Source organism: Lutra lutra, chromosome 1, assembly GCF_902655055.1.
Source record: "Lutra lutra chromosome 1, mLutLut1.2, whole genome shotgun sequence".
Lineage (NCBI taxonomy): Eukaryota > Metazoa > Chordata > Mammalia > Carnivora > Mustelidae > Lutra > Lutra lutra.
The window spans coordinates 145,647,634-145,674,582 of record NC_062278.1 but is presented as its reverse complement, the minus strand read 5'-3'; the positions used below and the strand labels follow the sequence as shown (position 1 = coordinate 145,674,582).

Here is a 26,949-nt window from a genome sequence, read left to right as displayed (position 1 = left end):
AAAAGGGTGGCAACAACCCCAGGAAAATATGCTTTAGCCAAATCAGAAGAGATCCCGAATTGTGAGGGAGGAGAAAGGGGATAAAAAGGGGTTCAGAAAGAAAGAAAGAAAAAAAAAGAAACTATTAAAAAAAAGAAAGCCGATAAAGAAAAAATATAAAAAGAGGGAAAAAATATATATATTAGATAAACTATTTAAAAAACGTTAAAAAAAGAAAACGGTAAAAGTTAAAAAAAATTTAGCAGAAGAAGAGAAAAAGAAAAAAAAATTGAAAAAGAAAAAAAAATTAAATTAACTGCAAGGCTAAAAAATCATGGGGAGAAAGCCATGAGTTCCGTGCTTTGCTTTCTTCTCCTCTGGAATTTCGCCGCTCTTCTTGGTAGGTGAACTTGGTCCTGGCTGGGTTTCCCGTTGATCTTCTGGGGGAGGGGCCCGTTGTAGTGATTCTCAAGCGTCTTTGCCCCAGGCGGAGTTGCACTGCCCTTACCTGGGGCCGCGCTGAGTAATCCGCTCGGGTTTGCTTTCGGGAGCTTTTGTTCCCTGAGCGCTTTCCGTAGAGTTCCGGAGGGCGGGAATGAAGATGGCGGCCTCTCGGTCTCCGGCCCGGAGGAGCCAAGAGCCCGGGGCCCCACTCCTCAGTGCGCCCTCAGAGAACAGCGCCCAATGACTCCCGCCACCCTGGCCTCCGGCCGCGCTCCGAGCTGACCGAGCCTGCGACCGGTTTAAGGCAACCCCGAGCTGAGAGTCACTCCTCGGCTCTGTCTCTGCAGCCGGCTTCCCCGTTCTAATGCCGGTAAGCTCTGCGACACTCAGACACCCCCGATCCTTCTGCGACCCTGCGGGACCTGAGGCCGCGCTGACCCCGCCTGGGCTTCACCCCAGTTAAGCCTCTGGAGCGATGTCCCTCAGCGGAACAGACTTTTAAAAGTCCTGATTTTGCTCCGTTGCTACGCCGCTCGCCGGGAGCCGGCCCCTCCCCCCGCGGTCTATCTTCCCGTCGCTTTGGATTCACTTCTCCGCCAGTCCTACCTTGCAGAAAGTGGTTGATTTTCTGTTTCTGGAATTGCTGTTCTTCTTCTCTTCAATCTCCCGTTGGATTTGTAGGTGTTTGCAATCTTTAGATAAGCTATTTAGCTGATCTCCCGCTACCCGAAGTAGTCTCAGCTGCTACTTCTCCGCCATCTTGACTCCTCCCTAGAGTTGACTTTTTGAAAAAATGTTCCCTCTAGGAAGACTAAAGGGAGCAAGCATGACTTGCATAGTCATTGTAGCATAGTAAAAGAAATAACTAAGTCAGTGGAGAAAAGTCAGGCTGAACCTGACTACACCAAATGCATACGCTGTTTTTAGGCCACAGATTCAACACCAAAAATCTAACTTTTTATATTTTCCCAACACTAAACTTAATTTTTATATGGAGTCCCCATTCAACATATTAGAACACAGGGTCAATTACCTAATAGGTAAATTTCAGTGTGTTAGTGATTTCTTTGTCAGCTTAAAATTAGACAAGCTGAGGCTTGCTCTTCTCTCTGTTCTTCTCTGAGTGGCATTTTTGGCCTCGTGGTACTGGGGTTTTGAGACAGCCTGTGCTGGTATTTGATCTGACTACTGAGTATGGTTATCCTTCCACATTGGCATCCAAAGAATGTAGTGGCACAGCCCTGCCTGATTGTCAGTTCCCAGTCCACATGGTTTCATCCGTGGCCATGAATGAAAGCAAGACCTCTGTAGGGCACACTCTCTCATTCTGTCAGTTCACCATCTCAGGGGCCTGGGAGGGTTGACTGGTTCTTCTCCACTTCTCTGGGCCTGGAGACTTCAGAACTCAGCAGGCCCTCTGTTTCTGACCCCCTAGAAAGCTATCTCTCCTATCCCACCCTACCCCCTGCTGTGGTGCAGGGAACATCTCATGACTAGGGTTCTCAGCGTTCCCTACAGGACCTGAGCCCACAGCCCTACCACTCTTGAATCCCCAACTTAAAGAGAGCTCCATCATCCAACTCTTCCTTCCTCTTGCCACCACCCAGACTGCCTAAAGTAAGCTAGGATTTGAGTCTCTTCTGAGACGTCTTTTTCTTCTGGTCTTTCTGTCCTTCCTCCTCAGAGAAGCTTTTCTTATGCCAGGGGGGTGGGGGGATGGGAGGGAAAAGTTGCTTGGCAACAATTCTTTTGAATCTCTCTTGCCTTCTACTTGGACTATTGCTTTTTAAAGCCCAGAAATGTACTCTCTCTGTTCTTTGGTTCCTCTCTGCTACCCCATCTTGGGCAATGCTAGCTTCACACTCCACTGCTTGACAATAGGAGGCTTTTGAATTCAAAAGTAAGTGTAGGAAATGATGTAGCAGTAAATTCTCTACACAGCATCCTCCTTGGGTATTATATAATCACTTCTAGGAACTTCGACCTTAGACATCCCGAGATTGTATTTTATAGTTTGAAAAAGTAACTAAAGAGGTCGCACGTTTAGAAGTGAGGAAAACCCTAATCCTCACACATGCACAAATTAAACATGAACAGGATGTGAGGTGCATATTGTAAAGGTGATTAAGCCAGAATTCAAGAAGGAAGGTCTTCAATGCAGCCTTGCTTTTTTGGCCTTTAAACAGCTTGTTTCTAAAGATTCCAGTGAAAGGGGGTGAAAGAGTCTGATCACCCAGTGAGTAAAAGAAGCTGAGACCTTGCTGGAGCTTCCTGCCATCCTGTGGGAAATAACACCAGGGGAAGTGGGAGGAAGTGGGGCGGGCTGGAGGCGAAGGGGGGTGACGAGGTGCGGACTGTCAAGCCTCTTCCTAATAATTCCTACCTGCTTGTGGAAGTGCTGGTCAGTCTTGAGAAGGATTCCATGCCCAAGCCCACTCGTCCTCACCCTCTCTGTCACTTCCCTCTCACTTTCCATGGGATGTCCTTTTCCCAGTGACTGGAATCCAGTCTTCAGCAGTGTTCTCGGCTTCTGTTCCCCATCGGCTGATAGCCACCACATGCTATTCCAAACCAGGTCTTCTGACTTTGGCTCTGGGGCTTCTTCTTATGAGACCACCTTTCCTAAAACACAGTCTCCCTAAACACAGCTCTTCACCATCGTATATGGTGCCTGGCTATCTCTTTAGCTATACTCAGTACTGTACTTTTTTATTATAGGGCACACTAGATAAATTAGACAACTTGCTGACACCTTCACTTAGTTGACTCCTGCTTTTGCTGAAAACCGTTCCTTCTGCAAAGAACCTGCCACTCATGTATACCTTCCCTCACACCAAATCCATGTCCTATGCTTCTGCTTATTGAAGGCTTACCAATTCTCCATGGTCTTCTCACATGTAACTCTCTATCCCCCATCTTCTGGTTATCTGGGTGAACTTTTCACGAACCTTTTTAGGTGCAGTATCCTTTGTTGTACTTCTGGTGCCTTCTACGCTGTTGGCCGTAGACGTAGATTGTTGAACATTTGTAGTTTTGAACTATTATTCAGTTACTTTATTTCATTTTACAGAAGCTAAGGAAAAAGGTGAGAGTAAATCTGATTTACTATACTAAAATTTAATGGGTTGCATTGTCTTTCAACAGGGCATTTGGTCAAATACAGAGAAGCCAATATATGTTTTGGCCCCATCCATAGAGTAAAATTATTCCTTGCTTCTTCAGAACCCAAAATGTTCTCTTCTGCAGTTGTTCAGAATTTCCTGACTCTTAGCAGAGAGAATTCAGAAAAATAAGAGTCTATACTATATCTTGGTCAACTTGGTTACAAACTTGAAGTGTAATCCATATTTTGTTCAAATCGTGGTAATTAATAGCTTCAGGGCTTGTGTTGTGAATTGTAGTTTCAGTAGACTGGATATATAGCAAAAATCAAGTCTCAAAGCACCAGGAAAGAACCCCTAACTTGTTTATTGTAATGTGCCATGAGTAAAAAAGCAGAGAGAGTATACTGCACAGACTACAAAGACCTAATGCTTCCGGTTTACTACATGTAGATGCTTTCCAAAAATATTTAATCCATTAAATGTACAAAGGCCTAGATAGAACATCATGTTAAAAATAGTGACCCTTTTAAGAGAAATAGTATTTGAGGCCTGGGAAGGAGCATAAATATTATTTTATATTGGAGGTAACCAGAGGAATTGTGTTAGTGATGAGTCAGGAAGAGAAGTGGGAGCCCCTCAGCTCCTGTCTAGACTGAGACAGTGGGTGTTTTAGGACCTGCTTCATTTCATGGTCCAGCCATCACCTGCTCTGTGATGTCATTGGACAGTTTCCTTAACCTTAACCTTCCTTAAAAAAAAATTTTTTTTAAGAGATTTATTTATTATTTTAGAGAGAGAGCACATGAGTGAGGGGAGGGACAGAGGGAGAGAATTCTAATCAGCCTCTGCTCTGGGCATGGAGCCCCATGTGGGGCTTGATCTCATGACCCTGAGATCATGACCTGAACCTAAACCAAGAGTTAGAAGCCCAACTGATTGTGCCACCCAGGTGCCCCATCTAATCTTACTCTCTTTATCTGTAAGATGAGACAAGAACAGCTACCCTTCAGAAGTTTTCAAGGATTAGATGAAGCTGAATATGTAAAACCCATCCCAGTATCTGCCCCAAGTTCATGCTGAAAAAGCACTGGTCTTCCTCTAGGTTCTCCTACTTTTTACCCTAGAGAGGCGGAAAAAAAAAATTGCCATTTAGGGTCATGCTCACCAGAGTAAGATAACAAATATAATTACTTTTAAAAATTTCTGATACCTTTAAATAAATTAACTTTTATAAGGAATTTTGAAGTTTCCTTAAGTTTTAAAATTAAATCCACTAATTAAAGTCGCTATTTTAATAAAACTAGAAAAGGAAATTAAAATTGAGTCAATTTTAAACTTAGGTTTGATTTAAATTTTAATAGGACCAAATATTGTCTATCTTTTGTAGTAGGAACTACATGTTTTTATATGAATCATAAGAATACTATATATGACTGACATTGGAATATAATAAGCTTCTGTGATATTTTTTAAGAGAATATTATTTTTTTTTCCACATCCTCATTAATTCTTTATTTTTTTTCAGCATAACAGTATTCATTATTTTTGCACCACACCCAGTGCTCCATGCAATCCGTGCCCTCTACAATACCCACCACTTGGTGCCCCCAACCTCCCACCCCCACCTCTTCAAAATTCTAAGAGAATATTATTTTAATAAAAATATTCAGGACAAAATTATCACCATAATTATGTGTTGCACGTTTTTTGTGAAAAGTTAGGAAACGTAGTATTTTTAGTTTGCCGATCTGACAGATTTATTGAGAGAGAACGCTTTAAAACTCAGAATGGTATGGCTAACATTTGCCACAAATTTGGTAGTTATCAATATTTAAATAAAAAATAAAAATTTAAAAAACAGTACCTATGTGAATTTTTATCACTATGGTTTTCCTAAAATTATTAAGGGCTAAATAAATATACATTCTGATGTAAAGAAATATAAAAATTTGTGAGCATTTGATCAGGTAGAAGGGGAGGATTAATGGCTCTCATACCCAGGATTAGCTGAAGTAGTTCAGGAAATCAAGAGGGTTTGTAAATGGTATAGCCAGTATACAGAACTATCATTCGTAGTCTCAGAGTTCCTGTTTTCCTCCAATCCTAACTCATGAGATTACTCACATCTCAGTAATCCTGCCAGAGCACCCCTGGAGTCCTGGGATCCGGTCTTGCCATTTTACAGCAGCAGCAGGTATCTGAGAGACTCTTCTGGTGGCCTCTAAGACTAAAAATTATCTTTAGTCTAGGGGATAGGGATGGGAAATACCCTTTAAATTGAAAAGAAGTAACAAATTAGGTAAAAATACTCTTAACATACAAAATACAATAAAATCATTAGTATGTAGACTACACAAAGAGCATTTACAAATCACTACGAATAAGAAGCATGGGACAGAAACAGGAAATTCACCAAAGAAATACAATAGCCTTCTGTTAGGTAAACACAAAATAAAACAAATTCGGATTGGCAAAATTGAAAAGTTAGATAATGCATAGCGTTGATTAAGGTGTAGAAAAATGGATTCTCTTCTAGTCAGAGTGCAAATTGTTTCAGCTACTTAATATGTGTTTGTTAAAATAAGAAATATGTGTATCTGAGGGCCCAACTATTTGATTTCTCCTATCTCCCTGCAGAGACCTTTTGTCCTTAGACACAACGAGGCATGTGCCTGTGTGCTCATAGCAGCATCATATATAATCATGAGAGATTGAAAGCAAATTAAATTCCCTCTAAGACAGAAGTGGCTAAAGTAACTGCTACGTGCAGAACATGTAGCACTCTTTAATGATGGTTATAAAGAATGGCCTAGAACGGTGTGTGTTGATAAAAAAGAATCTCCATGACAGACTGAGTCAAGAAGAAAAAAAAAATTGAAACACAACCTTATGATGTGTCCCCATTTATTTAAAAAGAGAGAAATAAAGAAAGAAAGCATGAGGTAATACGATAGACTTTCTACAATAGTAGCTTTCAAACCCTTTTGGAAATGACCTTCAACAAGAAACATATTTTATATCGCAACTGAGCAGACCCTTACTGTATGCAGTGCACTCTGAAATTCTTCTATCCTGTTCCATGTCATTCCATTCCATTTATCAAAATGCTGGTCATGACCCATTAAACTGCTTTCAGGATTCAACTAGCATTTGAAAAATACTGTTCTGAAAGTACACAGTAAATGGATAGAAAAGGGACCAGAAGGCAACACTCCAAGCTGATGTCAGAGGTCACTTCTGGGGGAGGCGCTGGGGTGAGGGTAAGGGTCATTCCAGGGAGCCTCCAGCCCTTTCTGTAATACCTGGGTTGTTTTACGATGGACACGTGTAATTAAACATTTTTAAATTGATTTTTTTTAGAGAATGAACAATCAAAATTATTTCGAAAGACAAAGATTTACTGGGACTGAGAGGAGTGGTCAAAAGGTCTTAAGAAAATTTTAAGTTGCTTTGCATAATTGAGTAGTTCAGAAGATAGGCGTTCTAGCTAACCATCTCTGTTTTTGTGTTTAGGGCCACAGATGAGCACATTCTTGTGGCAAGGTAGAGTTAAACCCGTGTGATATCCCACTCAAAATGTCATCACAATCTCAGAACTCTCTGCCACGCTGTGAGATTTTAACTCGTCACCTATGAATGTTAAGTCCACGTATCAAAAACATAGAGTAGTCAACATACAGGTGATCCAAAAAATCAGACCCTCCAGATTCAGAAAATGTGAAGTTAATGTTCCTGTAGCAACAGCGTCTTGGCCACATTACACGGTCTGTAGTTCTCGGTATGGATCTAGAAAAACAAATACTTAACGTTTTAAGAATCATTTCTACAGGAAACACCACTATAGAAAATTTGACATATGTACAACGTGGCCATCTCTGCAGGTTGGAGCAGATACCTCCAGCATTCTGTTTTCTATTTTAGACCTACTTTAATTCTTTCTGACTTACCTTCACATTTTTACCCTAAGGGTAATTTATCAAACATCATCCTAATGTCAAGTAATTGATGCTTAAAAGGACTTAGACACAGTGCCTAGGGTAGGTAAGTCCTTCGCATTTCAAACATTTAAACAATGTATTAAACGCAGATAAGCTGGAACTGGATAATTCTTTATATGAATTTCTCAACTCAGTAAAGATGCCCATAAAGAAAATGGTATTTCTTTAAACATTATGTTTGTTTTCTTTTTGTGTCTGTGTCCTAAATATAAATTGTCACATGCTTATAATAGAACAGGTTGAATCTTTAAATGACCACATGAAATTTTTTCACTGAATGTTCTGGAAACATTTTTTTATGGTAAAATAGGCAAACTTTCTCAGAAAGCATTTATATAAGAATTATTTTTCAAAATTTTAGCTGTTGCTAAAGCAATGATTATGTTCACACTGAACTTTCTACAGACTCAAGGTGGTATGGAGGGAAGTAGAGAGGGCCTTCGGAGCTTTTCTATGCATGCTATAGGTCACAGCAAGGAAGGGCAGGAGCAAGAGGGGGCAGGGGGAGGATTCTATACATCGACATATCTGAAGTCTCTCTTCCATTTTCTTCAGTGTGGATCTGAGGGTGGGAAGAGTCAGAGGTGGCCTTGCAGCTAATCTAGAGTTTTATATTCCTCAAATTTAAGAATGGATAACTTGTGGCTATGACATCTGAAGCTGAGAAAGCAGCTCATATGCAATTTGATACCAAGTTAGCCTTAAACTGTGAAAAGTGGTGTGGCTGGATGATAAGGACTCAGGATAAGTGATGAAATGTGTCTCATTTAGACCTGGAGAAAAATCCAGGTGAAAATTTGTCTAATCAAAGGTTACAATCACTTTCAGTCCCTTGATTATTACAAATTATACTTTTTTTGATTTTTGGTTTTTGTTTGTTTCTGTTCTTTTTGTTTTTTCCTCTGTAAGATTGCCTATTCAGCATTTGTATTAGTAGTTTTAATAAAATTAGTTTTAAAATATGGTATTAAGGACATAATGACTGTAAAATTTAAAAGGCTGATAGGCTGTGAACTGCACCTATCTGAAGCCCAGCTTTTCAAAGGTCACAGTATCCAAAGCACCACTGACTCCTGGTGACAGCCTGACTTGATTGCAGGCAAAATTTCCAAGAGTCTTTTAGATGTTATAAAAGGTGACATTGTTATTTTACTTAGCAGTCTTATAAATAAAGGAAAGAAGGCTTGCATCCCATATTGTAAAATATTGAAGTGTTACAGGGTCTCTGCATATTATTTCATTGGTAGGATAAGGATCTTAGCTTAATTTTTTTTCAGAATTTTACACCATTTTCACTAATATCACTTTTGAAAGAGAAAACCAGGATCTTGACTAACTGCAGAATTTATCATCCACAGCGTCTGCAGGGATTGCTGTGTCCCAGAGGAAAGTACGACAGATCAGCGATCCTATTCAGCAGATCTTAATTCAGCTGCACAAAATCATCTACATCACACAGGTCAGTGTACTAGCTTTTTATTTCCTTTTCATCTTAAGAATGAGTTTGATGCTAATATTGTTGAAAACTACTTTGTGGGACTTCTACTTGGAATGAATGCTGATTTTTATCCTCTCCAACTACATATATTTGGGAACATTCTGGCTTAGCAGCAGGGCTGAAAAGGTCATTGGGTTAAAAAAAAAAAAAAAGCAAATATGGCAGGTTTTCCCCTATGGTTCCTAACCTACTCTTTCATTGTCAGTGTCCCATTAAAAATAAACTACAATACAAATGGCCCTTCAGTGTGGGGATGAAAGGGGGCAGAGCTGGGTTCTGAACAGCTTCGCTACAGGAAAGAAAGAAAAGGAATGCCCACTCACTAATCTTGAGGATGCTGGGTTAACACTAGAATATCTCAGAGAAATGAAAACACAAGGTCTGAGATTATTGACTCTTAGGCACTGAGGATGCAATCAGTTAGGAAATGGCTATTAATAATTTACAGAAATCTATCTAGTATTTATCTAATAATTTACAGAAAGCTATCTGATAAGCAAACTGAATGTTCATTTATCAAAGTTGACCAAAGTCCTATTGTTAATAAGAAAAGAAATTTTTGTAGATGAAGTGTAAGCATTTGGACAAGAAAGTAGCAAGTATTTTGAAGCTTAAGATTGCACATCTTATGCAGTTCATTCATTCATTCATTCATTCATTCCTTTGACATATAATTATTAGGTGCCTATGATTAGGTGCTACTGTTCCATGCACTTGAAACATATCAAAGAGTGAAACATATAAACATTTCCTCAGTCTAAGATCCAGAGAGCCAATCTGGCGATTCTATCAGTTGCCAGTTATGGCAATTCCAATTATATATTCAAGTACTAGAGGGAAATTCCACCAGGTCTGTGGACCAGCTGGGTCCACTGTAAGTCATACTGGGCTATTACACTTAACCTCCCCCCAAAAGCAAGCAAACGAACAAAAGATAGATGCCATTTGGTGTGCCACAATGGCATTATCAGATTCTAGCAATTGGTGCTAGTTTACAACCAGTGTCCAGTTCTCTGAAAGCCTGTGTATTTCCTTCTCCCCAGTGAATAGTCACTCTGATAAATGGCTGCAGGTCTCTCTGGGCAAGGCTTGAAGGAAAATTTACAGCGTATACTTAACAGCAGTGTTTTGGGGCCCTTCCTAAAGGGGTCCCAGCTTTCCCACTAATCAAGGGCTTTAGGTCTTTGAATTGGCTGAAGTCTAGAAACTATATGAGAGTCTGTGACTCTCCACTGTGGCAACAGCAACAAAGCAGTTTGTTTTTTTGTTTGTTTTTTGGTTTTGGGGTGTTTTTCTTATTTGTTTTGTTTTTTGGTGGTTTGTTTTTGTTTTTGTTTTCGTTTTGTCTACCAGGACTAGTGTTTCTTTTCTGTTGTTTAGATTAAGGAATAATCTAGTAAACCGACCACCTGTTTCCTTCCCAGGAACACCCTCGTCAGTTAACCATAACCAAAGAAATCTATGGGCCAAGGCATTCTAATTAACAGTACATCTCTTTCACCCTTTATGGTAAATGCCAAGTTTGTCGCTGGTGGTTAAGTGCTGTCATTTGGCTTTTGCTCCTCTGGGGTCACATGATCCTCATCAGAATCCTGTAGTTTCCGTGTTGTCCCTGGCCTACAAAGGAAAGCAACCACAGTAGTTTTTAAGGATGCGGGGCTCCCCTCTCTAATGTATTTCTCACTGCCTAATGACAGGAGTAGCTTCTCAGGGTTCTTGTTAAACATAATTGGGAAGTGAGTGTGTAGGTCACATATGGCAAATCTACCCCAACATTCCTATCTCCAGGCCTTTGAATTCCCCCTCTACATACCAGGGAAGCTCTGCATTTTATCCCTATTAAATGTAGGCCACCACTGAGTTCAAGTTGTAGGACACCAACCAGTTAAGCAGTTACCTTCAGCTGCAGGACTAATACATGACATCTGAACTCTGTAGTAAGAGCACTCATATGAATGAATTCAGCCTGATCTAGTGCTATATTTCATTCCCCTTGGCCTAAAACCCTGAGAGCCTACTACACATGTTCTCTGGGTTGCTGCTGATATATAAGAACAAAGTCTTGCATTTCTTTTGATGGATAAGCAATTTCCTCTTGGGTCATACTGTGTACCAGTTCCCTGGAATCATATTGAGTCATGACCCTAGTAATGGACTTGAGCCTCATTGTTGGGGACCTTATGAGGAATAAGCATTCCTTTTTAAGGTATCACTCCTCATCTGTCCCAGATGTGTTTGGTGTAAAGTTTTCAAGCAAAAAAGTTTTGATATCTCAGACACAAAGTGACAAGCTACTTCTGCTGGCAATGATAGCTCTGAGTGACTTGAATTTCAGGATTGTTACTTTTATCTGGATCCAGCAAAATGTCCCTATTTCAAGTTTCAGGATCCCATTCTTTTCCTAACTTTCACATGAGAAACTTGGCATAGTGTGCATTTAACTGACATTGTAATTTAGCAACCTGCCCAATTAAATTCGTATTTGATTATCAGCCATATCAGTGCTGGGGTAGCAAGAAATAATAGGTCCTTTTAGAGCTATCATGGAATCTCTTTGGGTCTTAGCCTCTGATTTGAACCAAGAGTTAAAGGACCCAGGCTTGTCATTTTTTTAAGTGCTTGGATGCACTTTGAAGAATGCCTCCCTAACTCAGTCCTTGTAGTCTTCATACTGCCTAGCAGTCAAGTGTGGCAGCCATGTGAACTTGCAGGGCACTTGGTTCAGTTGGCTCTTTATCATGGTGACACCCTGATTGATTGTGATGCCACTGCGTGCCATGGGTTACCCCCATCCTCCGTCCTATGGCAAAACTCAGTACTGGACTCACTTCCGGGGAACCATCAAACCAATTCCCAAATCCCATCTGTATTGGTCCTTCTCCTGGGACCTTCCTGGAACCACTCTCTATCAGTGAGGGTCCAGTTTAGAGACAGAAACTACATGGTAATTTCAACAGGGAAGATTTAATATAAAAAATTGCTTAAGATTATTAATAACATCAGGGTATTATTTAAAAAGGAGGGGAAAAGGAAAAATCTAAAGAATGTAGGAAGAGCAGACAAGGAAGTCACTACTTATAAGGCTAACGCAGAGAGCATCCAAGAAAGGAACAAAATAAAAAAGGAGAACCCCATCCCAGGCTGAGGTCCAGACCTTATTGGAAAGATCTGAGAAATCCAGTGAGGTGCTGTGCTAGAGAAACTTGCAAGGAAGTCTTCCTCTGGGGGACTGGGGCAAGTCATCCATGGTGAGTTGTCTTGCTGTGGAACTTGCGGAAATCAGCACATGAGGCTTGGACTGGGAAACGCCCTCTATGGGACCAGAGGAGGCTGTCCAATGGTAGGTGCTGCTCCATGGAACATTCTGGGGAGCTGCCTGCAAGATTGGTGCCACTGAAGTTGCTTGGGAGTGAGCACTGCTTGGGTGTTCCCATTCCAGCTAACCACTCAGGGCTGCAGGACTGAGGCACAAGCCTCTTACTCCTCCAGCATCCCTCCAGTGCTCTCTCCCAAGGGAGCTGAACATCTTATTGAGGGAGAAATTCCAGTATCACGTGCAGGGCACTAAAGGGTGGATTTGGAGCTGAGAAACAACCCCATAGGCAGCTGGCACACTTAGCCTAGGGGGCTAGGCAAGGGGCTCCCTTCTTTGGGACCTACTCACCTTTGAGTTCTCACTGCTTTCCTTTGCCCTTTTCCCTTTTTCCCTAGTCTGGCACTTATTTATCACATTTCCCCCCAAATTGGGCATTCTTTTCAATCACCATGAAGACTAGCCTTTTGAGACTCCAGAGTCTGAAATTGATTACTTTTTCCTCCATTTTCTGCTGTCAGCCTTTCCCTTAGGCAATCCCACTGAATTTTCTACCTGATTAAATGAAAGAGGGTGTAGGGGTCCACGGCAACGTGAGGGGATGTGGGAAATTGTTTAATAAATCAAAACATAACCTGCTATACCTCTGTTGAGTAAAGATATTATATTCAAAAATGCATTTCCATTTAAATGCTGATGTAGAAATATGGGGAAGCATTCTTAACTTTAGTGTTATGGAAATAGCTTTAAATAGCTTATTGGTTACTCAATGCTTAAGTACTAAATTGAGAGAAAATAGGCTTTGAAATTTAAATATAGTTTCCATATGCCTGTCTTGCTAATTTTTATATAATAAAAAACTTTTTAATGGATGTATTCCATTTCTTTATTGGATTTCAAAATATGTTAAAGCAAGAATGAAATGATTATAAATATCTTATTATTATGCTCTCACACTACCAGCATAACAAATGATTTCATATTTTTTGGCAAGATGGCATTCCTTGCTACAAGCTCAGACGTAACCATTGTGGTTTTTTTAAAATGTATTTCCAGAATACTTGAAGGTTTATGACATTGCAAATAGTAAGGAATGTTTCCCCTTTGGGGAACTTTAAATTACAATACTAACCCAAGTCAATGTGCCTTTCAAATAAAGGAGATAAAAACAAGTCAAAACATTATACTATTGAATTTACTATAGGTTAAAGACCAAGATCAGTTTTCTGTGTCTGCTAATTACAAAGGAAATCTGCTGAACGTAAACCTGGATCAATAAATAAACAGGCAAACAAACAACTTTTCTGGTCTGCATGTTTATTTCCAAGTCAGACTCCCTTGCAGACTTCTGCTGTGATAACTGCCCTGAGTTGCAGGGCCAGGTCCCTCCTGACAACCGCAGAAAACCTTACAGAGGAAACTGCTTCCTTTTGGCTGGTGGTGGCCTTTCCCATCCAGTTTCCATGGAGACAGATCTTGGAAATCATCTAAAAGCAACTATTTTAAAAGGCAGGATGTTAAAATCCTTACGCTGTCAAAACAGATTTGACATCTGTTTTTATCAAAACTGAGATTGTAATCTTAGGACAGCCAGCTGAGAATGAAATCAGTGGTTCGTTTCCATTGCTGGAAACCAAAAATCGATCTTTGGGCACATAAGGTGACCAACGTATACGTATGTCACCTTTTGGTCCGAGTCTTTGTGTATGATTGCTTAGGTAGAACCCATGCAGCCAGCTGAAGTTCTGGATTTAATTCTGTACTTACAGTTTGATTGCTTTGTTAAAGAAATGCTTTGAAAATCAACATATGGCAACTTTTAAAAATTAAACAGCTGTCTCCTAGAGGACAGATAGAGAGTTTACATGGATCTGCTTTGGACTGCCATCTTAACACTCTCAGCTGTTGCCAACAAAACAAAAAAATGTGGTCTGGAACAGCAATGTACTTCCCCCGATGCAGTTATGCTAGCTCCTGTCATCAGTGAAACAGACTGGTTTTTTCAGCAGTAGTGATAGATGAAACTAGAACCATCCTTACTTTCTCTTATCTGGGTCTCCTGGCTACTAATGGCAGGGGGGACAGGTTAAACAGAATTGAGGGTAAACCCATGTATCTAAGTGCAGTCGTGTTTTTGGAGTTTGCAAATTCTAAAAGAAAGCTTACATTTTGTCTATTTATTTTGATAATAATCTTTGAGTATTTTTATTAGCATTTACAGAAATCTCCTCTTAAGAAGCAACATATCAAAATAGTTTGTTTTTGTAATAAGATATTATTTAAGTCACTTCAAATGGCATCCTCTCACCTATTGATGGTCTGCTAACATATTCTTGGAGATACTAGAGAGTGTGTTTTTAGAAAGTATCTGAATGTAATGCAAGTTCAAGAAACTCTAGTATAGAACACAGAGATCAGAATTCATTTTTTTCTTGTTGTGACTTTGTTTGGTGTGGTAAAAACAAAAAATAAGCTCTTGGATGGTGAGAGACTCACCTTTTCTAGAATCAGTTTCTTGATCGGTAATATTCGGGTAGTTTATGGGGCTATTGTGTTAAAGGAGATAAAGTATGTGAAGTATTTATAAAGTATTAAATGGTAGTAATGCTATAGTGGTATGTTTGCTCTAGGATAATAGTTGTGTTAAAAGACACACTACATCAGAAAATATCTTTGCAGGTTGCAAAATGTTTTTAAACTCTGATTTCCTTACCTATAGACTAGTACCTGCTTTATAAGTTTATTGTGGGGAGAAAAGTGACATAATACACATAAAGGAGTGATCATAGTAACTGGCACATAAAAATCACAGGTATTAATATTCTGTTCTTAGTGTAATTGTCCTTAAATATAATATAGTAACATAGTTACATTTTCTGCAGTTGAACTATGCATGAGTCATCATTCTGTGTAAAATTTTAAATTCTTCCATGAAACTTTTAAAGAGGGATGCTGTGTATAGTGACAATTTTTCCAGTAAGATAAAATAGCTTTCTAATACTGCCCTGTGTATGAATCTTTAGTTCACTGTTAACTTATTCAAGAAAGCTTTTATGAGAATTAATTCAAGCAATCAGGAGCAATAAAAACGACTTTAAGTTAACGAGAGGTTTATCAAGTTAAATAAATAGCAAGGATTTTTAGAATATTTGAATTAGTAATCTCATACTGATAGCTGCCAGTGTTGGGGTAAGTCACTTTGGAAGGAAACTGAGGACCCACTGGTCTTCACGCCTTCAAATTTGCTGTGCAGACAATTAGGGGTATCAGAAGCTCGCTTCTGCCTCTCTCCTTGGCAATTAGAATCATGCAAGGCAACAACTAGACGGTCCTGGGCCAACACTGCCCTCTGGTGTTTGATTTTGGGAAGTGGCAACTTCCAGTGTCAAACACTAGGGAATTACCAAATCCCAAAAGGTTATCTCCAGGCTCTTCTCCCATCCCTTCTCCACTCTAACCAATTCCTTTGCTAGGAAAGTGTGCAAATAACCCTTCTCTTCATTGTCTGGTCCTCCTCTTAGGTTAACCTCATTTCACTTTTGCTAATCTCTCATGCACACATATATCATGCATACTCATTTTCTTTCTTGTCTGTCTTCTGACAATTTGCTCATTAATGCCAAGAAATCTCTCTCTGTCTCTCTCCCTCTCTCCACATTTCTTTATTTCCCTTTTCATTTAATGTAAAATGACAGCAATAATTATGACTATTTGCTGGGGATAGGGAGGGTGATTACATCTGAAGCAAGGTACAAGAACGCTATAGTATTGACATAAAAAGAGCTCAGCAGAGATTCATTGCTGTCAGTTTACAGAACCTTTCAGTATAATAAAGGGCTTCAGACCCTCCAGTAGAGTCTTGGTTCCTCTGTTCTTAAACCTGCTTTGACTCAGAGTCAAAGGACTGACTAGGATTATAGATGCATTGTAAAAGCACATTTCAATTATGTTGTTTCTCTGCTTATAGCATTACAGTGCTTATTAATGGGTCCCATATTCTGTTGTATTTAGACTGATGAACAGTTTTTCTTTGGCTATAAAATCAGGTGTTGTGAGCCCCCATTGACCCTATTCATTTCTCTAGTACCTTTTATACATTCCCCTGCTTCATGAAACTTCAATGAATAGACATTTCTTGTATTAACCAGGATATGGAAAGTTATATTATACTAACAAGCCCCGAAATCTCTTTGCTTGATACAATAGAGGTTTATGTCTCACTTAGCTAAAGTTAGACAGGTCAGGTGGCCCTCCTCCTTGTGGCTATGCCATCAGGAATGGGTGGAATCCAAGCTCCTTGCCCAGGGTGGACAGGGATGGAGGAAACATACTGGCTTTGCATTTCCTCATCCTTAGAATGACACATATAATTCTCATTGGCCCAAAGTAGTCACAGGGCACCAAACCTAAGCTATAAAAGAGTATTAGAAAAATGGAGTGGGGGTGGGTAAATGTCACTAACATGTTGCTCTTTCTTTTGATGTAAACTTTGAATTATATTCTTGGTTTTTTTTTTTTTAATTTGTTCATTTGATTTGTTTGGTTTTGCTTTTACTCTTAAGAGCTCCTACTACCACGTTTTCCTTCCCACTTAGCCATCTTTGTTCTTAGTGATTCTTTTTCGTCTCTTCTAGGTCCTCTCCATATTTTAAACAAACCAGACATTATTTGCACTCTGAAACCCCTTATCATTCTGACCCTATTTCTCTGCTCTCTTACCCTTCTCCCAAACTTTACTTCATCCCTCTGTGCTTTCCAGGATCTTTGGTTTCCTTGTCTAAATTCAACTGCAAAGCACTACAAAATCAATTTTTGAAATCCCCAGTTTCATCCAATCACCATATTTTCTAAGATTTTAAGAGGGACTTCCTACTAAGTTATTAAATCCAGCTCATCCTGGCCCAGCCCCAATGTATGCTCATTCATTTTCTTCTTCTTGACAAAACTGATCCCTATAATCCAATTTCCCTCTATGTGAATATTCAGGAGCACCGACTGACAGACACAATACTATGTAGTAATGCAGATATGTACTTCCTGTTCTAAAGTATCAGATCCATCAGGACGAATGCCTTGCTTCCTGTGTTTAGCAAAATTCTGGGCATGACATAAGCACTAAACATCTGCTAGAATGCATCTCTCCTTGTGAAGTCTCTTTTACCAAATTCAATTTATAGGTGCAATGTTGTTGTTATGTGAAAATAATACCAATAAAATGAAAGAACAATAGGATAAATAGAAGCAGCCTTTTGAAAGAGAGAAGAGTAATGTATTCCTTCTGGATTATGGAATGAAACAATATCACACCTCATCATGCTATTTGAAGTAGAATTTTTATTCTTTTTTAGTCCTGTTGAATTGATGTTGTTACACTGACCCTCAGTGAATGCTTCCTGGGCGTCATCTGTGCAGTGTTAACAATTTGCTTATAATAATTGTTTTCTCACTTTATGCAGCTTCCTCCAGCTTTGCACCACAATTTGAAAAGAAGGGTTATAGAGAGATTCAAGAAATCCCTCTTCAGTCAGCAGAGTAACCCTTGCAATTTGAAATCTGAAATTAAAAAGGTACAGTATTCAACACCTAGGAGTTCTTCTCTGGCTAACAAAAACACGTCAGAAGAGCTAACTTTTATATCTTCTCTGCTTTGTACTTTAAACTCTATCTTCTATTAAAGGATGTTATCATTGTTTTAGTCCTTTCAAGCTGCTATAAAAAAGTCACCATAAACTGGGGAGTTTATAAACCACAGAGGTTGCTCACAGTTCTGGAAGCTGGAAGTTCAATATCAAGGTGCCAGCATAGTCAGGTTTGGTACAAGCCCTCTTCCCAGTTACAGACTTGTGACTTCTGTCCCCGCTTGGCAAAGGAGGCAAGGAAACTGTCTGGGGCCTCTTCAAAGAGCACTTTTTGTAAGAGCACTCCAGGGCTCTGTCCTATGGCCTAATTATCTTGCAATGACCCTGTCTCCCAATACAATCACCTGGGGGGTTAGGTTTCAGCATAGGAATTTAAGGGGATGCGAACATAAGCACTGCTTATGGTATGAAATTGAGGATGTCTTTGCTTCTGATTTTCTCACCTTTATTTCTGTGGCCGTCATCTCAGAAGCTTAATAGGAAGTTCTTTCGGTATGATTACTTGTTTTCCTAAGAATGAATGTCTTTAAATATCTTTAATCAAAAAATATAATTTAGCCTTTTTAAAGAGAATTCTATCCCACTATTTTATTAGAACGTTCTCCAACAAGCCTCTAAATTGAGCTGTGCTACTCTGGACAAGTCGTTTAACCATCTGAAGCTGTGATTTTGATCACCTACGAGGGTGGAATGAACCACTATTGACCATTGAACAACATGGGGACTAGGCACTGATCCCCTGCTCCTGCACAGCTGAAAGTCTTTATATATATATATATATATATATATATATATATATATATATATATTCATTTTAGAGAGAAAGAGACCATTAGCATGTGTAAGTGAGGGAGGAGCAGAGGGAGAGATTCTCAAGCAGATCCCCCTGAGTGTGGAGACAGCCTTGGGGTTAGATCTCATGACCCATAAGATCATAACCTAGGCCACAACCAAAAGTCAGATGCTTAACCGACTGAGCCAGCCAGGTTCCCTGAAAATCCGTGTATAACTTTTGACTCCCTAAAACCTTAACTAAGTGCTCGCTATTCACCAGAAGTTTTGCCAATAGCATAACCAGAGGATTGACACACATTTTGTATGTTATATAGTATATACTGTATTCTTACAATAAAGTGAGCTAGAAATAAGAAATATTAAGAAAATCATAAGAAGGAGGAAATACATTTACAGTACTATAAGAAGTCCACATATAAGGGGCACCTGGGTGGCTCAGTGGGTTAAAGCCTCTGCCTTCAGCTTGGGTCATGATCTCAGGGTCCTGGGATCGAGCCCCGCATCGGGCTCTCTGCTCAGTGGGGAGCCTGCTTCCTCCTCTCTCTCTCTGCCTGCCTCTCTGCATACTTGTGATCTCTGTCCAAAAAAAAAAAAAAAAAAAAAAAAAAAAAAAGTCCACATATAAGTGGACCCATGCAGTTCAAACCTATGTTGTTTAAGAGCCAACTGTATTTTTAAGCTTCTTTCCATCTTCGATATTCTATAATCTCCTAGACCTCGGGTGTTAGTAAATATTTCTGTTCACATATACAAAATCGAAATCACAGAGAAGTTAAATCAACCAGACAGAAGGAAAATTATTTATCTCCATTTAGCACAACTTGATGACAGGAAACCCCTTTGTCCTGGCGGGCAGCCATTTCCATACATCCCTTGGAGGTGGTCACAACCTTCCCTTCTCCTGTCCCGGAAAGACTTGAGGCCCAAGCAGTTTGGGCCTGCTCCCATTTTAATTTATCTGTCTTTATCTATCTATCTATCTGTTTGTCTGTCTGTCTATCATCTGTTTTATCATCTTCTTAAACTTTGAAACAGTCACATGGCCAATGAACTTTTTTCTTTTATTAAAGTTTCTCCTTCCTGGATCCAGTCTTAAGCATAAATATACTCCTTATTCAGGCAGTACGATGGACTCTTTGGTAAGAAATGCAAACTGTGTTTGCTCTGTTGCCTTCCCTCTGTGGTGTCTGCAGCTACACAAACTGGAGATGGGAAAAGAGATAACAGTGGCAGGTAAACAAAACAGAAACCTATCTCATCAGAGATGAAAGAGCACAATTCCTTTCACGGGTTGTGTCGGCAAATCAGGCCCAGAAACAAAGCTCAAGGAGCTCGAAACAAGTGCATGAGACTGCGGATATTTGTTTTATGATATTTACATATTGTACCATGAATACCAATAAATATATTTTAGGAAGACAGAGGCTCAAATCTCCCATGAAAATATTACATGTTGCTAGGTTTTAATATTCTTATTAAAATGATATGCAGAATAATCCAGTTTGTACACAAATTTATTTTAATAGAAATCCCAGCTTTAAGAGATGGAAGTGCCCACAGCAGGCTATCTGATGCACAGAGGTGCCTCCAACTCTACCCCAATGCTGTGATTTTCCGCCCATGCACGTCCTTAAAACAGATCACTTGCTCTTTTGTTACTGAGGTGTACTGGTTTGCATCCTTCCCTTGCTGTGTTTCTTGTCTCTCCTGATAGAAAAAAGATTCTCTTTCGTTAAAATGGCTCTGCCTGCCTTGGTGGCCTTCCCCTGTACAGTGGCAGCCTCTCTTAGAGCACTTACCTTCTGTCCTTGGTTTGGGGAATGAAAATGGATTAATGAGGTGGTAGAGGGTGTTCAGGGAGCCTGGGTGAGGGAACCGAAGGGGGCATAGATTTAGCCTTCTTTTCAGCATCATTTAGAGGCAGTTTAAATTCTCCTGTGAGGAATGCTATGGTCCCCTTCTCTGATAATTACAAGCTGTGGTGGTTCATACCATCATGGTGTTTACCCTCCTGATCGTGGAGGCAGGCCTCCTCTTCTATGCGGAAACAGATCTTCTGCCTGGAATATTAACATGCTTCCTATTCTCCACCACTGAACCGAGAGGCCAGCTCCTCCATAAAAATCTCCCTTGATTTTCCCTGGTCAGAATTAATCTCCCCTTTCTCTGTGCTTCAGGCACTTTTTCACCGTATTGTTGGGGGGTTTTTTAAAATTTTTAATGTTTTTTAAAGATTTTATTTATTTATTTGACAGAGACAGTGAGAGAGGAAACACAAGCAGGGGGAGTGGGAGAGGGAGAAGAAGGCTTCCCGCTGAGCAGGGAGCCCAAAGCAGGGCTTGATCCCAGGACCCTGGGACCATGACCTGAGCTGAAGGCAGATGCCCAATGACTGAGCCACCCAGGTGTCCCTCACACTGTTGTGTTTTAAATAGCTTTTTATCTAGCTTACATTTTTGTTGCCCCCAAAATCAGTGGGGGTGTTATATTCATCTTTGATTACCTGCAGTCTTGCACAGTGCTTGACACATGATAGAGCTCAGTGTATGATCGTCGAATACAGAATATATTCTATGTTGACAAATAAATTCTGTGTAATATAGTCTATATTGGGTCTCTTCTTTACTCATGTATATAACATATTATATGACATACATTGACATATACCATATTTATATATTTTTATATGGATATAAAAAGAAGCCCTCCTGCCCTCATTTAAACACAAATGAGAAGAGTCTGTGGCCTCTGTTTTTCTCCCTTTCTGGTCTAATCTTTTGTTTGTGACAATTTTTGTTTAGAAATGGATTTTTATCCCCTGTATAATCTTGGTGGAGTGGCCAGTTAGCCTTTTTGACTAATAGTCACCCACCCCAGGGCCGTGGAAGAAGCAAGCAGTGATAGTTCATAAAATGCACTTGATTTCCACCTTCCCCTCTGAAACTTGTCCTGAGATCCAGGGAGCCCATGTCTCCGGTTTGAGGAATCATTATAGGGTGATTGTGCCTTCTGATAAATGGCCCGAGACCCAGCAGGATATATAGAAGAGTGAAAGAGTAGAAAAGCCGTTTCCTAAGAAACTAAACTCTTTATTTATGACTTACCTAAGCTGATCTTCTGTCCAATCTGCTCAACCTTGGCTAAAAATTGTGAGGGGAATAAAATTGTATAGTGTTTTGGGAAACTAGGATTTTCGGCATGGGAGAGAGGAGAAACAGAAACAAGATGGAATATATTAATTCAAATTAGAACTGGAGATCCCAGTATAAATGAGTATGAATTCATGATAAATCTTTTTTTAAAATGCACGTATATCCTAATATTTTCTCTAAGTCGTCTCGAAACTAAGCAAGCAGCAGTGAGCTAGCTCCCTTAGCACTCGTGCCTCCTCGGAGGTACAGCTGACTGCTGATAGAGCTAGAGCAGGGACTAAATTAGGTGGAATGTCTTGACATAATAGATCGTGTAGTGAGGATGCCATCAAGGATTACTGAGGATGTGTCAAAAGGAATCAGGCACCAACTTAAAGAGGCTCCCACTGGCTAGCTATTGGATAATTAGAGCATCAGTAAGAATAATGACTGCAATGGATTGAAAGAATTAACTGAAGTTTAAATCTAAGAGTTCATGACAGAAAAAGAAAAATCCTTCATTGGTTTCCTTTGGAGGATGCTAAGTAACCAACTCTTTACTTTGAAAATTATTTACAAAAGGAACGAATCAAGCATTTATTGTGCCGTTGCCTTATGAATTCTATCCCAGGGTAACTAAATTGATGAAGGGGAAATTTCTTATTAAAGTAGTCCTTCAGCTAATAAGAACTAGAGGAATAAAAAAACGTTGCCGTTCTGCAGCCTCTAATGGAATGATGGATCTAGACACCATCCCGGTGGCTTGCTAATGTCCCCAAAAAGGGGCAGCCAGACGTTATATGGCTGCTGATGGATGTGCAGTACCATCCATGAAGTATATTTGCTAAAGGCTTGGATCTGCATCCGAGGAAGCCTCCAAATATGATTTTTGGAAATAAAGTCACTGGAACATGACCACACGCCCTCCCTCACGTATTGTCTGTGGTCACATTCACCACCACGTGGGCACAGTTGAGTGGCCGTGACACAGACTACATGGCCTGTAAATCTGTCAGTATTGCCTATCTCACCCTTTACCAAAGAAATTTACCAGCCCCTGCTCTACCTCAAGCTACGCACGTGTAGCAGAGACATGGGACGAGAGAACATGTGAAATGACACCATGGAGATAAGCAGGAAATCCAGACTAGGGAATCGTACAGGAAAAATGACACTTGTTCTTATATAAAGAAACTGCAAGGAAAGACGAGCACTTCTCTTTGGTTCCTAATCTGTACTTCAACTCAGATCAGCAAGGTCAAGCTTACCTGATTCAGGAGCTGGCAGTCTCTAATTCCCAACTCCAGGTTTCCGGCTCTTTTCCAGTTAGCAGATTGCTCCTCTCTTCATGCTTTAATTAATGTTTCTTGATGCACATAATAATTATGCCTTATATTTGCCTAGCCCTTGTCAGGGCCCCATGGAGGCATCATAAATCAGCAGTGCCCAGCGCGAACCTGTTTGGACCGAGTGGAGAAGCAGCTAGAGCAGGGCTCTCCCGCCCAGCAGGCTCAGGCCATTGTTCATTTTCTCCCTGGATACCACCTTCAGTGTCTGAATGGAGGTCCTGGGAAGAGGAGCTCATGGTTGGAAATAGCACAGGACAGTGGTTTGCCAGCCTTTGCTAAGTTATGGAATTCTTTGCTAAACACGATCTTTGGTGGAAATGTAAACAGCAGGGCAGCAAGGCTGCCTCTGGGGGAAGTAGGGTTGAGGGCAGGGATGCAATGTGCATCCCATGGACATGATGATGGACCATCCTGTGAAGGCACCATGCATATGTGTGCGTGGGTGCTTCCATATCAGAGAAAAGGGAATATAAATACTGGACATGTCTGTTAACAAAGTGGCCTACAGAAACCTCATAAAAAAGAACAAAAAGGAGCTGTAGGTTAGAAAAGATGAAAAATAAGACTATATTATGTCTTAACATATTATAACTAAGTTGAAGAGGACAGCAAAACCTAAAGGAAAAAAAGGTCAGAGGACTGGTGAGGGCCGTGTGATGTGACACGTTAAAAACTTTATCCCTTCTAGCCCCTAATTTCATTTATGCTGTTTCATTTCTTTTCTACGTCAGCTGATTAGATGCCAAATAATTGGTGTAGTTGTTCTGCAGCAAAGATAACCTTATTTTATGATATGGAAGAGAAGATATAGTTTGGGGAATTTAATGAAAATTACAGTTTGTGTTTCTCTTTTAGGTTTGGCCTAAAAAGTACTAGAATCTCAATCGAACAATGAAGTGCTAAAATTGCTTAATACTTGCTCAAAATCAGTTGAGTGAGTTTTGGGGGAGAGGGGGTAGTAACAGTGATACAGTCTGTTCTCTTTAATATTTGCTTGGCTTTGTTTCAAAAGTGTGTATAGTCATTGGCTCTTTTGAACTGTAGATGTTTATTCAGAGCAGGAGAACCCTTTCATGTCAGTTCAGAAAGAGGGTCTTAACCATTCTTCCGAAGAGAACATATATGCCAAAGATGGGAGTACCCCTCTAAGCTGAATGTTTGAGAGACAAGAAAGGGCCCACACGGCACTGGCCCAGGACTGCTGGACCACCTCGGGGCCTCTGCCCGCCATAGGGGCTGCTCTGAACCATTCTGTGGTAGCATCCATAGTCCCCCTACGGGGTGAGCCTTTTCTTGCCTATCTGGTGTGTCCAGAATTGGGCTCACCACCTTCTTTTTCCTTCCTACATCTGCATCGCTATCACTGGAGAAATGTTTTCCTTCTGCTCAGTCTTTAAACCTTGCAGTCACATTCACCCACTCCATGTTATTTCTTTTGTCCCATAGGTCGTTAACACCTGCATCGTCTTCCTGTAGGCAGTTTTGCTCACCCTTTGATGTTAAAGCCCTGGGTTATAGCCCTGGTTCTGCCACTTACCAGCTATGACCCTTGAGCAAATTCCATTTCAATGTCCCCATCTGTAAACCTGAGATAATGCTTACCTTAGAGGTAGTTGTAGGAACCAAACAGAACATCCAATGTGTCTGGAATGTTTAAGGACTCAGTAAGTGGCTGTAGGAGCTACTGGTGTTATTAGAGGAGAATATTCAATCTTCCTCTTGGCTACCACCTGGTTCAACGTCTTAACGCTTCTCTGGGCAGCTTCTTGGCTGACTTCCCTGTTCTCCAATCCATCTTTCCAGACCGAGTTTCTAAACATACCGGCTCTTCTTCTTCTTTTTTTTAAGCATACCAAAAAACCTTGTAAGCCTCCAGTTTCCTGCCTCACCGTTCTAGGCCCCCATTATGTGCAGGAGCTTCCACCCGGATCTCCCCAGCCCATGCAGACTGCTGGTACACAGCGCACCACAATGACTGTTTCAATACAGAAATCCAACCGTGTCATACACGCACCCACCCACACAGACACACAGAAAGCTTTTCAGGGGCTCTAAGTAGAAACTGCCAAATCGTCCCCACAGTATTCCCGGTCCCATTTGGTCCAAGCCCTGCCCACCTCTCGGTCCTCATCTTATCCCTCTCTCGTTCTTCACGGTCTCATACCAGCCGCAGATCCCATCTGTCCACCATGCAGCCTACTCCTGAGTCTTTGCAAATGCTCGTGTTCCTGCCTTTCCAGATCTTCCCGCTGCATCCTTCACTCATTCTTTCCCATTCTTTCAGTTCTCAGTGCGTCATTTTTTCAGGAAAGCCATTCCTGTCTAAGTTGAATCTGCCCATTACCTCTCAGAACCACCGGCCCGTCCTTCAATGCATTCCGTGCAGTTGTAATTTCACGTAGATTCAGATGGACACGTGACAGCTATAGTCCTCCCTAACTAGGAAGTAAGTGAGAGTACAATTTTTTTAAAAAGATTTTATTTATTTATTTGAGAGAGAGAAAATGAGAGAGAAAGAGAGCATGAGAGGGAATAGGTCAGAGGGAGAAGCAGACTCCCCACCAAGCCGGGAGCCCGATGCGGGACTCGATCCCAGGACTCCAGGATTATGATGTGAGCCAAAGGCGGTCGCTTAACCAACTGAGCCACCCAGGTGCCCCCTGAGAATACAATTTTTGGCCACCATTCGTTGTTTTCATTGTTTGGATATGTGACACATAAGAGTTGATAAAAATCCCCACTGAATTAATGAACAGCATTTGCCTTCCTCTCTTCAACATAGATCCCCTCACCTCTATAACATGGACTCATGTCATCACCCTTTCATCACCTTGCTACCGCTAGGCAGGGCCCAGCCTTTGCCCCCAAGTTCCACTCACCTGAAATGTCTGCCTCGCTTCCCTGCATCCACCAAATCCATCCTTCAAGGCTCGGCTCCAGTGCTTCTGCTACAGAGCTCTGAAAATCATGTTGGTCTTTTTGGAAGCTCAGAATTCCCCACCTCATTCTACACTTCATAGTTTATTCTCCTTCTTGTTCGTGTACATGAGCCCATTTTCCCAGCCACATGGCAAGCCACATCCTTGCTGTGTCCTCCCTGGTGCCCGGCATGGTGCTAAAAAGCTGGATAGATCACTGGTATATGAGATCCAGTGGTCTCCATCTCTGTTTTGCAAGACCCGCTCAGAGCATGACACAGAGTTAAGGGGCAAAAAAAGATGTGCTGAAAGAATATGTATGTCAGAAAATAGAACTGCAAGAAGTTCTGGGAAGTTTCTGGAAGAAAAATAAATGTACCTGGGATTTAAACACAAGACCAATGAATTTTAGTCCTTGGCTTCATCCATGGGGCCCATCCCTCTGAGGATTTGCAGTTCTTAAGCTGAAGGAGACTGTTAATGTAGGAGGCACCAGCATCCTCAAACGCTCCTCTTTTCAAGGTCTGAATCAATGAAAAGGACTGGTCCTTATCTTCATAAAATGGCTATCTTGACCTGCCCAGCTCACAATTCACACATTTCTCTGTGCAGCTTTAAACACCTTCCTGTCTGTGAACGAGCTGGGATTCCAAGGTGTTTATTTAATAATTAAGTTGACTTAACTAAGCTTTCTATAATTAGAACGAGCGTTTCAGGCAGCCAAATTACTCCTATGTTCAACCACATGAAAAACAATCTCATCTGAAGTCATTTGGAAGGC

General features: G+C 40.7%; 1 protein-coding gene across 7 annotated transcripts in view; it reads left to right on the top strand.

Moving 5' to 3' along the window:
* NEK10 (NIMA related kinase 10) overlaps window positions 1-26,949 on the top strand; it is a 226,355-nt gene that overhangs the window by 187,565 nt on the left and 11,841 nt on the right. For 2 of the 7 annotated variants that reach the window (XM_047738507.1, XM_047738562.1), the window contains 3 exons: window positions 7,041-7,070; window positions 8,884-8,984; window positions 17,793-17,903. In XM_047738507.1, coding sequence (XP_047594463.1) covers window positions 7,041-7,070; window positions 8,884-8,984; window positions 17,793-17,903 — 242 coding nt within the window. The remainder of the gene's footprint in view (window positions 1-7,040; window positions 7,071-8,883; window positions 8,985-17,792; window positions 17,904-26,949) is intronic. The other 5 variants (XM_047738517.1, XM_047738544.1, XM_047738536.1 and 2 more) reach the window with 3 other exon arrangements.